This window comes from Phytophthora parasitica, assembly GCF_000247585.1.
Source record: "Phytophthora parasitica INRA-310 unplaced genomic scaffold supercont2.89, whole genome shotgun sequence".
Classification (NCBI taxonomy): Eukaryota; Oomycota; class Peronosporomycetes; order Peronosporales; family Peronosporaceae; genus Phytophthora; species Phytophthora nicotianae.
This window is the reverse complement of record NW_008649075.1, coordinates 81,843-95,401: the sequence shown is the minus strand read 5'-3', so window position 1 is coordinate 95,401 and position 13,559 is coordinate 81,843. Positions and strand designations below refer to the sequence as shown.

Below are 13,559 nucleotides of genomic sequence, written 5' to 3'. Positions count from 1 at the left end.
GGCCGGCAGGCGACGGGATTTGGGACCAGTTAAAGCAAGCGTTTGCAGCAGAACTCCGCGGTTACGCCGTATCCATGGAGTTGCCACGCGAGCTGGGTACCGTTGACGTATGTCTACTACCAGCTCGGCTTGGCAAAGTCGCGGATTCTGCTGGCTATTATTATATAACACCTTGAAGTAAGTCCACAGTATAGTACTTCCTGTGGACTTACTTCAAGGTGTTATCCAGTAGAGTGTCGAGACGCCAGAATGGCGAAATTAATTTGGTTGCATGTATCCATCCGCGCGACGCGTAGCGCACCACAGCGCGCATAGCAGGCGTCTGATTCTGTAGACGCACTACCCTCCATCCAGAAGCGACGCTTGCTGATAACAACTGCTAGCTCAATTTGGACCGGAAATGGTGTAGTGCAGTGTATCCTGGTGTCCGCTATGAACTCACCACGCTCGTCGTCAGGACGGCTTGCGTCAGCAACTTCAGTCGGGTGACTGAACGGTATCGACACTCAGCTTCTAGCTGAGGTGGACGACTTCCCGCCGTGAGTAAGCGTTTAGGCAGAGTTGGTGCCCTCGGCAGGTGATGTGGGAGGCTTATTCTGTCGGATGAGGCCGTAGTCGGACGGCGTAGCATCGGACCAGCGAGACCTCGAGCACGACTGTGTTGGACAGTTTAGTTTTCAAGCTGCTTGTCTCGCCTGACGTCTTTTTTTTCCATAGTGAGGCGCGCTTTCTCCGCTCGAGCAGTAGTGCTAAAGTCAGAGGAGTCCAGCGCAACGCCATACACCAAAGCAAGGGGTGGAGTATGTATCAACTAAACAACATCGAACGAATAAGACGACAATGTGGTATGTAGAGATAAGTACGGCCTTACTCGTGGCACATACTGACGATGTTGCTTGAAGCGTGGCACGTCGTTGGCCAACTCCGTGAGTATTTTTCTAACTTCAGTATATTTTTGGATTGCCACGGGTATTAGACATCTTTTGCTTGGTGTGCGATTCACCCATAGAGTTAGACGCGGTCTCAAATTCTGTAGCCCAAAATGACGGCGTGGTATGCTTTGAAAGCAAAAAAAAGAGTTTTTTCGGTTGAGGTATTATTTTACAGAAGTATAAAATCCTCTTACATGTTAAAAGTTTTAAATTAAAACTCCCTATTGTCCTTTCTAATTTACTACTGGTAGTTCAGAAAGTGTGCGATAATCAACCTGACCATCACTCCAAAAAGATCGGTTTTCAGGTAGTACCCGTATTAACAGCGGCAAGGACTCTATTGTAGTTACTAAAATATAAATAGAGGACCTCTGAACCATTCCATTCCTACAGTGGTATTAAAGTATCAGAAGTGGGAGCGGAATCTGTGCACTTAAGTATCTGTGTAATTACACTGGAGAATGCGATTTATCAACGCCTCAGTGCGTGTGCGCACCATTTAACGATATCTGTCGCGGAAGAGGTTGTGGCGCTGCTTGGCCCCGTGGCCAGCCGAGTATTCCATGTACTTTGTGCCGTCAGCACCGGAGAGAGCTCCGAGCGACGACAATTTCTTCTTCTTGCGACCATGACCCGACAGCTCAAGACGCGACAGATCCTCGTCGTCGCGGATGGCTGCATTTTCATCCTTGGCGGCGCTTTCCACATCAGCACTCAGCACCTCGTTGAGCAACGCTCGCTGGTCCTCCTTGCGCGTAAACACGCCCTGGAACGACCCCGGCTCGAAGAGATCAGTTACCACCTTGAACGTATAGCCCTGGTCCACGAGGTACTGCTGGCGTTTGTTTGAGTAGAACATCTCGTGTGTGTCCGTAGAGATCAATGTGTAGAAGAAGGCGTTAAACCCACCGGTAGCATTAGCCTTGGGACGCAGAATACGGCCGAGACGCTGGGCCTCTTGTCGTCGCGAGCCAAAGTGCGACGACACTTGAATAATCACATTCGCCTCGGGCAGATCGATCGAGGTGTCACCAACCTTCGAGATGCAAATGACGTTGACCAAAGGCGAGCTTCGGAAAGACTGCAGCAAGCGCATACGTTCGCGCTCTCCAGTACCGCCGTATATGTAGCCCTTATTGAGCTTCGTCGCATACAAACGCAGAGCGAACACATCGTCCGAGAAGAGCAGAATCTTGTCACCTCGCTCCTCGTGGTACTGGATTAAAAACTCAGCCGCTGTGAACTTATTCGGGTTAGCCACATACAGCAGTGCGCGTTTACGTGCGCTCTTGGTCTCACGCAGATACTCGCGGTAGAACTCGCCAGCCATGGGACACCATACTTCCACACATGAGACATTGGCGAGGAATCCGCTCTGAGTCAGATCCATCCAGTTGGCTTCGTACAACTTCGGGCCGATCAAAAAGTTCAAGTCGCCAATCAAATCGTCCTCGCGCACCAGAGTCGCGGTTAGACCGAGCTTGCAGTGACAAGCGATAGAGCCAATGACCTTGCGGAACATCTTTGCGGGCACCACGTGCACCTCATCCAGCAGGATGCATCCCCACTCGCGGCCTTGGATGAGTTGCATGACCTCCTCTGACGCACGAGCTCGACGTCCACCGAAGGCAACCATTGTGTACGTGGTCACGATCACTCCAGAGTCTGGATCAATGTAGTCCTTAGCCACTGAAGTAAAACGTGCGATCTTCTTCTCGGGAATATTCGTCCACATCTTGAACTGCGCTGTCCATTGTTCCACTGACACAGCAGACGTACAGAGACACAAACACGATTTCTTGATAGTAGAAGCTGCAGTCACGCCTGTCAGCGTCTTGCCAGCTCCACACGGCAGCACGATAATACCCGATCGCGCACGGCCATTACCGAACATTTTACTCAGGGATTTCTCCTGATACTCACGGATACGCGTCGTGGGCTTGAGATCCATCTCCAAGTCCGGAATGGTCTTGTCATTACGGAAGTCGTACTCCTCCATAAGCGGATAGTCGAGATCCAGACACGCACGCTTGACCTGCTCCACCATCGTCTTCCGGATCTTGAACGACACTGTACGCACAGTCTTTTGTTGGTCGCCTGATGTTTTTCCAGGGTGGTTTTCGTCCGCCACGTTGTAGTCTTCGTTCAGCAGCCTCTGATACTGGAGATTGGCCTGGTCTTCAGCTGACACGTCCTTCTGGATGAACTCATTGGAATCTTCTGGTCGTGTTCCACCAGGTGCTACGGGCGGCGCAGTGGTGGACGAAGCGTTGGCTGCGATATCTTCTGCTGTCTCCTTCACGCGCGCAGCTCGAATGTGCTCGTGTTCCAGCAGTTTACGCAGCACTTCCGGGTACAAACTCTCGACGTAGAACTCGTTGTGATGCAGCACAAGTTTGGCCTTGCCGTAGCTGAGTGTGCAGTCCTTAATGAAGGCGACGATGCCCTCGGGAAGGCGGTTCTTGGACAGTCTTTCTAGTACTTTAAGGATGCTCTCGGTCTCGATAGCCACCGAGACAGCGGCGTATAAGGAGTAAGGAGTGAGTTTATATTCGTGTAGGAATTCTGGACGGGAGACTGGCTCGGAGATGGCCACGAGGAAGTCGTAGGCCTGTTTGTAGATGGGCGAGAAGGCCTCCAGGAAGATGCGGCCATTGGGACAGACCCACACAGGCCGCGCTTCGTGGTCGGGCTTCATGTCGAGTGTGGAAAAATCATAGTAACCGGAAGCCTCACCGTCTCCGCCTGCGGACTGCGCCACCTCGTTGAGTTTCTGAAGACGGTTCTGGATGCGACGCGATAAGTTGCTGGAGGCGCCGACGCTGTCCACCGACTGCTGCACGCCACCTGGCGCCTCTTCGTTCTCCATGTACTCAAGCAGATCTTCACCCACCGATCCGCCATAGTCCTCGGCCAGCGACTTGCGCTTCTGCCGCTGCTTCTGCACGCCCTTGCCACTCATGACCGATCCAGTCTCGGAGAGAATTACGCTTTGGAAATGAAGTTTGTGTACCACATGACAGTTGTGAGAAAAAGTTCATGTTTTATAAAATTCCGGTAAATCAAAATTTCTAATTTTCGTGGAAACCAAATCTATTTTTTTTTATGAGCATCTCCCAGGTGCCATACGGTTGTATGCTCATCGACGCTTCCACTACCACTAAGGAAAAGCTTCGCGAAGGCAGCAGAACTCTTTGTCCGTCGCGGTAGGTAGATAGGCACTGCCCAAATGCGTGACTGCCTGTAAGAAATAGCGCTGATGACGCGCCGCTCCAATAGACCCAATAGAAAATGACGCACTTCAACTATTTTTGACAAGCCTTCATAATTCGATAACAATCGGTTTTCCGAGGGTCCTATCCGCTTACAAAATCCGAGTCAGTTTCCAAAAGTCCCCCCGACACAGCCATGCTGGTCAAGGCGCTACAGCGGCCGCGGTCGCTGTCGCTCATGACGTTCAACCTGCTGGCTCCGTGCTACTTCCGCCACGGCGGGCGACTGGAGAGCGACGACCAAGTGTCCTTCCTCTCGCGTGCACAGGCTGCCATCCGCGCCATCAAGCGCGAGCAGTGCGACATGGTGTGTCTGCAGGAGTTTTGGTTCAACCCCGAGTACCAGCGCGCTTTCCGCCACGCGTTCCAACCCACACACTACGTGCACACAGTCAAGAGACCGGGAGATAAGGAGGACGGACTCGCTGTCTTCGTGGATAAGCGCAAATTGGAGCTGCACAGTGTGGAGAGTGTGGATCTGGTGGAGGAAGCGGGCGACCGTGTAGCTCTGCTACTGCATGTGGCCACTAAATGGAACCGCGAGCAGGCGCCACTGGAGGAGCGCTCGTTTCTTGTAGTCAACTCGCACTTGACTTTCCCTCACAACGAAATGTACGCGAGTCTTCGTCTCAATCAGATCCACCGCGTGCTCTCGGCAGTGCGCAAGTACGTGGCTCGTCAAGATCTTCGCGGCATTCCAGTGTTGCTCTGTGGAGACTTCAACGACTACAATGATGCCGTCTACAGACTCGTGACGAAGCACGGATACGCCAGTATGTTCGCCCAGATGCACGGACGAGAGGCGCGGATCACGCACTGCAATCATAACAACAGAGAGGTCAGTGTGGACTTTATCTTCGGTGCCAGACTAGACAACCAGACGCTCATGGACCCTCGACTGCAACTCAAGCCTGTGGACTGCCATCTCGTGCCTCGTGGCCTGCCGGACGTGGTGCGATTGAAGCGCCCGCAGTTCGGACACGACTGGCGCCACGTGCAGTCGCCCTTGCTCTTGACAGACGAACAAGCGCTCGTGGATTATTGGCGAATGGTGTCGGATCATCGGCCTTTAGTGGCCAAGTTTGAGGTCCTGGACGGCAGTGAACGGACCAAAATTCCGTCTGTAGAAACGAGATGAAGACCAAGCTGGAGAGCTCCATCTCAAGGGATGAAGCGGCCAATGGCCTCCTCATGTAAAGAGGCAGACAAGACTCGTGTCTGCCGGTAAGTTAAATAAGCCTTTTTGACTATTCCTCACTTGTTTTCACCCTTTGAAAGGTGTACGGATCCAGCGTCTGTCGGTACGAAGTCACGTCGTGCAGTGCTCGCAGAAGCTCGTGCTGAGCTGCCTCGGCCTCCTGTATAGCCAACGCCAAGTACTGCTGTTTCCAGTGTTGGAAGCCCCAGCGCAGTAACATGATCGTTAGTCTGTCGACGAAAGCGCGAGCGTTGGGGGCGTGTATTAAGTGGCGACTGGATCGGACGTTTACAAGTCGATTGAACGCGGTACGGAGCATCCGTCGACGTGCGTTGCGCACCGTGGCGTTTACCAGTCGCCAGGCACTGCGCAGCTTCGAACGCTGCAGCTCCAGCTCTGCCACAAGTAAATCAGTCAGCACTGCGCGTGCGATTCGAGCTGTGACGTCTGTTGTCGGTGTGAACTGTTTCGAGGCCACATGCAACTGAGTTGTCTTGTGTGTCGGTGTCTGTACGCGAGCGAACCACACCCAGAGTGAGTACTTTGTGAGTGTTCTGTAGTGACGGCGGAGATGACGTTCCATTCGACGCAGAAGCAGCAATCGGGTCTGGGTCCAAGCAGTTCTGCGTCTCCAGCGCCTGAAATGGCGGCCAAGTACTCGCTGGCGAGTTCGAACAACGAGCGTTTGAGTGTGTCCGTCTCGACGCTCGCGTTGAATACGTGTGTTCAGTTTCCAGTGGCTGAAGGTACGTAACAAGAGCTGTGAGCGCGTATGATGGTCTGTAGCTTTCTCGAGCTCAAGCTCGACCAGCACCAGTCTTGTGTGCAGTATGGCTGCATCCTCTTCGACCGTGAAGTTCCTCCATCGACTCCACGCGTTTATCATGAGTCGTCGCTGCCACATGCGCCGTAGCAGCACAAAGGTGCGAATTGCATGGAGTTTGGCCATTCCAGAACGTTCATGAACCTTTTTCCATTGCCAGTACGCTTGCAGAGCCGTTACGAGTCCCCTCCTCGCCATCAGAGCCGTAGCTGCTTCATACTGCCGCGTTCGGACGTCCATCATCGCTGTCCAACCCGCCCAGCAACTCCGTACCAGCTTGAGTTCACGTCTACGCTGCGCCATTGCGACGTGTCGATTGACTCCTCGGCGAGCGCGACGCACCGCTCTCCAAGACAGGAAAACTCGGCGTTTGAGCCATTGTAAGGCACAGGCTTGAGCAACACCAGCAGCCCACTCCGTCGTGTCTAATTGTACTCGCTCTACTGCGTCCGTGTGTCGTAGATGTGAAATTGTGGAATGCAAACGCTGCAGTGCTAGTCGCTGGTACAGCAAACCCAGAGCGTCTAGACGCGACTGCAACACCCAGACTTGCTGTTTCCAGACGTCGAACGCAGTTGCGACGCGAGATTTGAGTACAAGTTCCAGTACGCGGTCGATTCTCCTGGCTGCTGAGCTCACTAATCGTTGACGAAGCGCGTGGTTCTGCTGTCCGAGCTGTGCAGCTCTCAGCAATAAGCGCTCATGTTTATCTTCCAGAGTGTCGATCATCCTGTCCCGCTCCGCTGTCGCGTGTTCCCATTGAGCCATTTTTTCGTGCCGCGTATACGCCTTCCAACGCCTCCAGGCGCCTTGAAGCGAGTGGCGAAGTGCGCAGATGACCAACCTGTCGTAGATCGAGTGTTTCACGTATAAAGAGTGCTGCGTGAAGTAGAGCCACGCGTTCCAGACTCTCTTTAGGCGCCGGGATTGCCAGATTTCCTGTCGTCTCTGGAGTTTCTGTCGTAAGCTAAAACTTTGTCGGGTGCTGAGCTGCCACTCGACGAAGCATCGACGTACCATCCGCTTCTGGGCTCGTACACGGGCCAGCTTAACTGAAGCCTTCGTTACAGTCTTCATCTTCACGTATATTATCCAGTGGCAGAAGCAGCGATCGTATAGAGTGACATTGGTCTTGCGCTGCAAGACCAGTGATATAAAGCGCATCATTTGGGTCTGGCGCTCTCGCTGTCGAGAACTGTGGGCTGAGAACGCGGATGCTGCCATGACGGACTGGCGTCGAATGGCTGCGTGTTGGTGCTGACGCAGGGCTGAGAACCCTGTTCGCCACCGCCACAACTCGTAGATTCTCGCTAGTCGGATCATTCTGCAGTTCACATCGTGCATCCAGTCACAGTATATATCCCAGCGATAGAATCCATGTACGAGAAACGTAAGTCGTGTGTTGTTCAAGATCTTTGAAAGTATTTGAGCTCTCCGTTTCGACTGGGAGATCAAATGATGCCACGAGCGCCAACTACTTCGAAGGAGACGACGTGTATGCTGGTGGGATAAAGCTGCTCTCTGTTCGACGACGTATCTTCGACGCTGCTCCACGTGCACTTTCCAGCGCACAAAGTGAACCTCCAGACACGGTCGTTGCCACGATAAGAACTTTACGACTGCGATGCGCTTAGCGCTGACTTCTTTCTGACGTGTCAACGCTTGCTTTGTTTGTTCCAGTTGCTGTCGATGTGCCATATCCAGTGTCCAGCGTCTCCAACGACCCAGAGCTGAGCGTATTGCTTGATTTTTTTGGCGCTTCACGACTCGACGCAAGAAATGTTGGAGATGATTCTGTCGCTCAACTATCGTTCGCCACTTGTGGAAATGATACACCGTAGACGCTTGTACTTGTGTCCTTAAAACGTCGCAGATTTGGCGTCGAAGGCGGTTAGAGCGTGTAGTATTCTGCTTCCAGGTCGAGACAAGTTTCGACAGAACTCGCTTCTGGTGATACCGCCTCGCAATCGTCTCTTTATACGTCAGCATCGATTGAATTGACGATGTTTTTTCTTGTGCCAGTGCCGCGTGTCTGAACAAGAAACTATCTACTCGTTTCCAGTGATTCCAAGCGTGACGCATCAGGATTTTGCGCCAGGTAACTCCAGCCAGTCGAGCTCCAGTCGCTTTCAGACCATGGTAATGATACATCTGCATCAGTCTACACCACGCCGCTGCTTTAAGTTGCTGTATGATTATTGCATTTAAACGTGCCACGCAACGCTGCGTTCGAACGTCATGTGTCCACACGCTCCATGAACTCAGCAGCAACCGATGCTGGTGCTTCATTAAGATGCTCTGTAAGCACTCGCAGCCGTCTTTCTTTCGGGAAATCATCGACCTCCACGCTGTAAAGATGATTCGTCGCTCTCGCTCAGCTCGTATTTCTTCAACGAGTACCATCACACGAACTTCAGAGCGACGGAACAGCTCAGCACTCACCCGATCGCGTGCAAAGAGGGTCTTGGCATGAGCGTGACGTTCCCAAAGCCTGAATGCTCCACGCTCAAGTGATAGGTGAAGACGATTCAGCAGGTGCCGAAGCATTCGACGCTGTTTGGTCAGCGAGCAGCACGTGATATGTTTTTGCCATAGCCTCATGGAGCCTTGGAGTGCCATGTATCGTCGTTTCTCCGCGAATAGAGCTCGACGACGTCGCTGTCGCTTGGCTTCAATACTAACCAGCCTCCAGTTTCGAATGATACGACGCAGAACGTTGGCTCTACCTGTTGCCTGGGCTATTTTGTCGGCCTGTTCCTGAGCTCTGATAGTTGCTGCTTCAAGTCTTGTGATCGTCGCAGCCTTGGACGTTCGTATCCAGTGGTTCCACTTGGTTTCAAGTCTCCTGATGCGGTGGCGTCGACATATTCTCGTCAACGCGGCGCGTCTTCGAGCTGTCAACTCTGAATACTGACGCCAAGCGTGGAAGTATCTTGTTACACGAATGAGACTGGCATTCCATCGGAATGTACGAACAATCACCTTGTCTCGTGATTGAGTGCATCTCCAATTTGTTCGCCACGAGAGGAAAACTGTGGACAGAACTTTTTGCTGCAGAGACTTTCGAAGCCCTGCAAGCGCTTTCTGCTGTTGGCGTCGTTGCTTGTGTAGACGTGATGCGACGAAGCCAATCCACCGACGCCACAGGCGCGACACCAGCTCATGTTCGGCGGCACTTATGTTGGCACACACCTTCACGTAGTGGTCACTCTTGAGCTTCCAGGACTGAAAGGCTCGCCGTTGACATCTCGCCATCGTTCGCCGATGAAATCGCTCGAAACTTTGTGCTCGCTGTTGTCGAAGGTAGAGCCAGTGACGCCAAACACGGATGCAAGAGCGCTGTTGATACCTTGCCAGTCTCGATCGAAGGCTGTGATACGTGTAGCGCCTCCACTTGTCGAATACGTGTACAACTAGTCTTTGGCGTCGCATCCGCTGATGTTGGTGCAGCTGGTTGGATCGTTCGGCCTTGTGTTGGTTGAGGTGGACCCACTTGTGAAGGGAAGAGTGAAGCGTTTTAACTCGCTTACGACCCAGCAATCTCTTCAATGCGTGTCGATGACGAGCGTTTGTTGCTGTATGTGTTGACCAGCTACGAAGCACTCGTCGAAGCAGCTGCTCCTGCTTCTTGTCGGCCATGATGAGAGCACACGTGACTTGGTATTTCAATGCAGTTCTCCTCCTTCGTCGAATATCTTCACGATAACAAGCCTGCGTTGCCTCCATCTGCTGAGAGAGCTGCCACATTTCCACGTGAGCTATGGCCTTGTACTCCTGAACGGCTGCACAAACCCGTAGACCGAGCCAACCTCTCATCAACCAAACTCTTTGCAGCTTCGATATCAATCCACGAAGGCGAAGTCTGCGCTGTCGTCTGCGGTGAAGAGTCCAAGCAAGTACTTTAAAGCAAGTTGCCTTGCTGGAGTGAGTTCGATGAGCGTCCCACGTTGCTATCAGCATCCTGATGCGCTTTATGCGACTTACTTTGTGCTTCCACAACGTCAAGTGCCTTCGAACCACTCGCTGACGATGCTGAAGTCTTTGGAACCGAAGAGCGATGGCAGTCTTCTGTCGCGACTGGATAGCATTACACCGCAGTATCATCAGTGCTCGGTATGTACACTCGCGTCGAGCCAAGACTTCTAGTCGCTGTGTCTGCAGTTCCGTGAATCTCTGCTGTCTCTGCTGCTCTCGTACGTAGGCGGTATGCAGCTCACCCACAGCAGAAGATTGGACGTCAGCTCGAAGCTTCCGCTCCTCCTCCATAACAGTGTACGCTGTTTTGAGCACTTCGGTCCATTCGTGAGCTGAGACCTCGGCGCATCGCAGTCGGAAACGTGTCAGTCCGAGCTGCTGAAGTCTCTGATTGTTCCTCACAAGCAGTCGGCGCAACAATACTCGTCGTTGCCGTAACATCCGCACCCGTGATCTCCACGCTTCGAACACCAAGCGCACCAAACGTGCTGAAGCGAGTGCTACGAGTTCTCGCAGCCTTCGTTCCCACCGGATGACGCGTTCCCACTTCCTCCACATCTTTCGCAGTAGCTGCCAACGCGCAGAGTCGCCATCGACCTTGACATAAGGAACACCATTCGCTGGTTGACTCAAGTGTAGCGGATACACTTTAGCACTCGCCACGGTACAGTTTCCATCCAAGTGCTTCCACTGTTGCAGCCTCTGCCGTAAAATTCTCCATCGAATACGTTCCAGTAGCCTGCGCAGTGCTTCTCGACGTTGAGTTCGTAGCTGTGCCACTTGTTGGAGTGAATGCAAGGCGTCACGTTGCTGTCTGTAGCGCACCCTCCGGATCATCGAACGCACAGCCAAGTCCACGTATCGTTGACGCTGCTGTCGGTGCTGTTGGTGCAACGTTTCGAGTTCTGCTCTCCTCTTGACGTCTTGGCCATGAGATCGCTGTACTGCTTGGTCTGCAACGCCCTTGTTCAGCTCCACGATCGTCAGCAGATCCTTCACTTTGGCTTTACTCGCTTCGAGTTCAGCCGCATGAGTGTCGGATGTCTGTAGGGCACGGGAAAGCTGCCATTTGAGACGGCGGCGCTCTTGCTCGAGCTCGCGAAGAACCGACTGCTTCACGTACACACAAGCTTCCCCTTGATCGTGGGCCATATCCGCCACGGTCGACTACATATAGTTCACAAGAAAACCAAAACGAATGAACGACTCGTCGAGAATCTGCCCATGAAACTTCTATTGGACTTGTTGATACGCATAAGTGAATACCTTTCATTGACTTCATTATCCTCTAGCATGTAGCTAACGACTAACATGAAGTCGAATCCCAATAGTGAATGGTCAACACTCTCCCATCGAATCAGCTCCACTGAAGAGCGAAATCCGGACGTCAGCGGTATTTTAATCACTCCAAGCGTAGGGAATGTTGAGGCGCTATTTGTTTGAAGCATTTGCCGTACGGACACTGAGAGCATACTTCTTCACACCGTCTCAGGCGTCCAAGCTTGCCTAGTGATACATACTAACGCACAAACGCCCGTTACCCGACTGGCAACTTTCGTCGGTATTCCTAGGTCAAGCCTGAAGATGAGTCAGGTGGTATAAGAACGTGAAGCCTGGCGGGTTCCCTGTGCTTGAGGTCGTTGAAGACGGACGCATTCATCCCCTATGTGTCGATCGAAGAAGGACAAGATCCCCCCTCACTTCGATATCGGGTGCAGGCAGCGAGCGCGTCGTGGTAAAGTCGACAAGAGTTCCTTTTTGGTGCTTTCGGTCGTTCGCCATGGGTTCCAGTGCTTCACGTGGTGGGCCACCTGCACCTGCGGAGTCCAAGGTCAAGTCGAAGGCAAAGCCACCGAAAAAGTTCCCGTATTCGGATGTCCGTCTCATGAAAAAGTACCTGGCGTCTTTCGTCTACTACGAGAAATCGACCGAGGAACACCGACGGATTGCAGCTCAACACTGGGACAAAGTGTTCAAGGACGCACCGCCACAGCGCAATGTTACTGCCACTGCGAGTATGCACAAGGAAGCCAAGCACATTACCAAGGCGCAGAATAACAAGATCACGGAGCTCTACGACGTCTTTTACGCCTATCTGGAAGAGCACGGCGGTGACCTGAAACACGTCTTCAGGTCGTCAATGCATGTCCGTGGTCGGGTTCTAGTACACATAAGTGCTGGTATGCGGACCATGTTGGCGTCGGAGAACATCGCGGAGAAGATCCTGGCGCTGACCAAGACACATCGTCGATTCGGTGTCAAGCTCGAGCACTTCGACTGTGTTGGTCGAGCACTCTTGCAAGCGATGGAGAAAACGTCGGGCGAGAACTGGAGTCCAGAGATCGACGATGCCTGGAGACGAATGTACTCGCATTCGAGTGTGATCCTCATCCGCACACAGAAGAAGACCGAGAAACAAGCCAATAAGGATTCCAAGCGGGCAGCTAAGGACAAGGAGAAGTTCACAATGACTGGCGTCGGTCCGACTTCCAACCTCGTGATCACCAAGACAGGTCGTGTCAACAACCTTTACAAAATGCTGACGTCGATCCGCAGCAGCAAAAGAGAATGCACCAGCCGAGGCAGAAGCAGCACCAAAGTCACAGGGAGTGCGAGTGAGCTGGAGAAGGGGTATCGAAAGCCTGCAGACTCATAACGATTGTTCAGGGGAGATGTCTATTACGGTGAAAGTGCTGTCACCTCGAATAGAGTAAGGAGGGAATCGATTATGAGATCCAAATACTCCTGTAATGCAAACAATAACTATCACGAGCGTTGCGTCGACTTGAACGAATGTACTCTGCGTCACAGCATGGTTAAAGGATATTTAGTGGCGCTGTCACTTAGTCGGACATGTTCCCGCTACGCCTCCTACTGAAGCTTCCACTGGGGCTTGGTCGAACTGGTTTCCCCAAGGCAAAGTCGTCTCCACGGAAAGAAGACAGTGATTTTAAGGGCCGAATCGACGAGACAGGTACTCTGTTTTCTTTGTCACCGTCGTCGTACTCGATCACATAAGTTCCGTCCGAATTGACACGTGAGATTGTTCCCTTGAAGTACTTGTCTTTACCCATATAACGAGCCTCGACACGAGTACCGACTCGGAAGGTCTGACCAGGTTCAACATGAGCACCCTTCGATTCAGCTTTGGATTCGTGCTTTACCGACACAACGTAAAAATTCTGCTTCGAGTCGTCGTCCGTGTCGCCACCGCCCTTCTTGCCCAGCAAACGGATCAGCTCGGCCGCCACGCCCGTTTCCTTCTCGCCGTCATCGTAGTCGATGTCGTACGTGCCGTTCAGACGGCAGCGCGAGATCACGCCCGGGTAGAATTTGCTCTTACCCTTGTACTGAGCCTC

At 52.7% G+C, this 13,559-nt stretch overlaps 5 protein-coding genes across 6 annotated transcripts in view; 2 read left to right on the top strand and 3 right to left on the bottom strand.

Moving 5' to 3' along the window:
- Positions 1-1,228: 1,228 nt before the first annotated feature.
- On the bottom strand, positions 1,229-3,931 carry PPTG_18896 (hypothetical protein). The gene has a single exon (XM_008916791.1). The coding sequence runs from the start codon at positions 3,892-3,894 to the stop codon at positions 1,432-1,434; it is 2,463 nt and encodes an 820-aa protein (XP_008915039.1). The 5' UTR covers positions 3,895-3,931; the 3' UTR covers positions 1,229-1,431.
- A 409-nt stretch (positions 3,932-4,340) lies between these two features.
- PPTG_18895 (hypothetical protein) lies at positions 4,341-5,342 on the top strand (the record flags this gene model as incomplete). Its single annotated transcript, XM_008916790.1, has 1 exon — positions 4,341-5,342. The coding sequence occupies one exon, from the start codon at positions 4,341-4,343 to the stop codon at positions 5,340-5,342; it is 1,002 nt and encodes a 333-aa protein (XP_008915038.1).
- A 109-nt stretch (positions 5,343-5,451) lies between these two features.
- Positions 5,452-11,761, bottom strand: PPTG_18894 (hypothetical protein; the record flags this gene model as incomplete). Its single annotated transcript, XM_008916789.1, has 1 exon — positions 5,452-11,761. Exon 1 carries the CDS (start codon positions 11,350-11,352, stop codon positions 5,452-5,454), a length of 5,901 nt encoding a protein of 1,966 aa, XP_008915037.1. The 5' UTR covers positions 11,353-11,761.
- A 219-nt stretch (positions 11,762-11,980) lies between these two features.
- On the top strand, positions 11,981-12,856 carry PPTG_18893 (hypothetical protein; the record flags this gene model as incomplete). Its single annotated transcript, XM_008916788.1, has 1 exon — positions 11,981-12,856. One exon carries the CDS (start codon positions 11,981-11,983, stop codon positions 12,854-12,856), a length of 876 nt encoding a protein of 291 aa, XP_008915036.1.
- Positions 12,850-13,559, bottom strand: part of PPTG_18892 — a 10,694-nt gene continuing 9,984 nt past the window's right edge. The window contains exon 4 of one of the 2 annotated variants that reach the window (XM_008916786.1): positions 12,850-13,536. In XM_008916786.1, the coding sequence (XP_008915034.1) occupies positions 13,044-13,536 (493 nt within the window). In that variant the 3' untranslated portion in view covers positions 12,850-13,043. The remainder of the gene's footprint in view (positions 13,537-13,559) is intronic. The other variant, XM_008916787.1, reaches the window with a different exon arrangement.

Coding starts and splice junctions, on each gene's coding strand:
- PPTG_18896 (XM_008916791.1), bottom strand. CDS start 3,894: ATGAGTGGCAAGGGCGTGCAGAAGCAGCGGCAGAAGCGCAAGTCGCTG.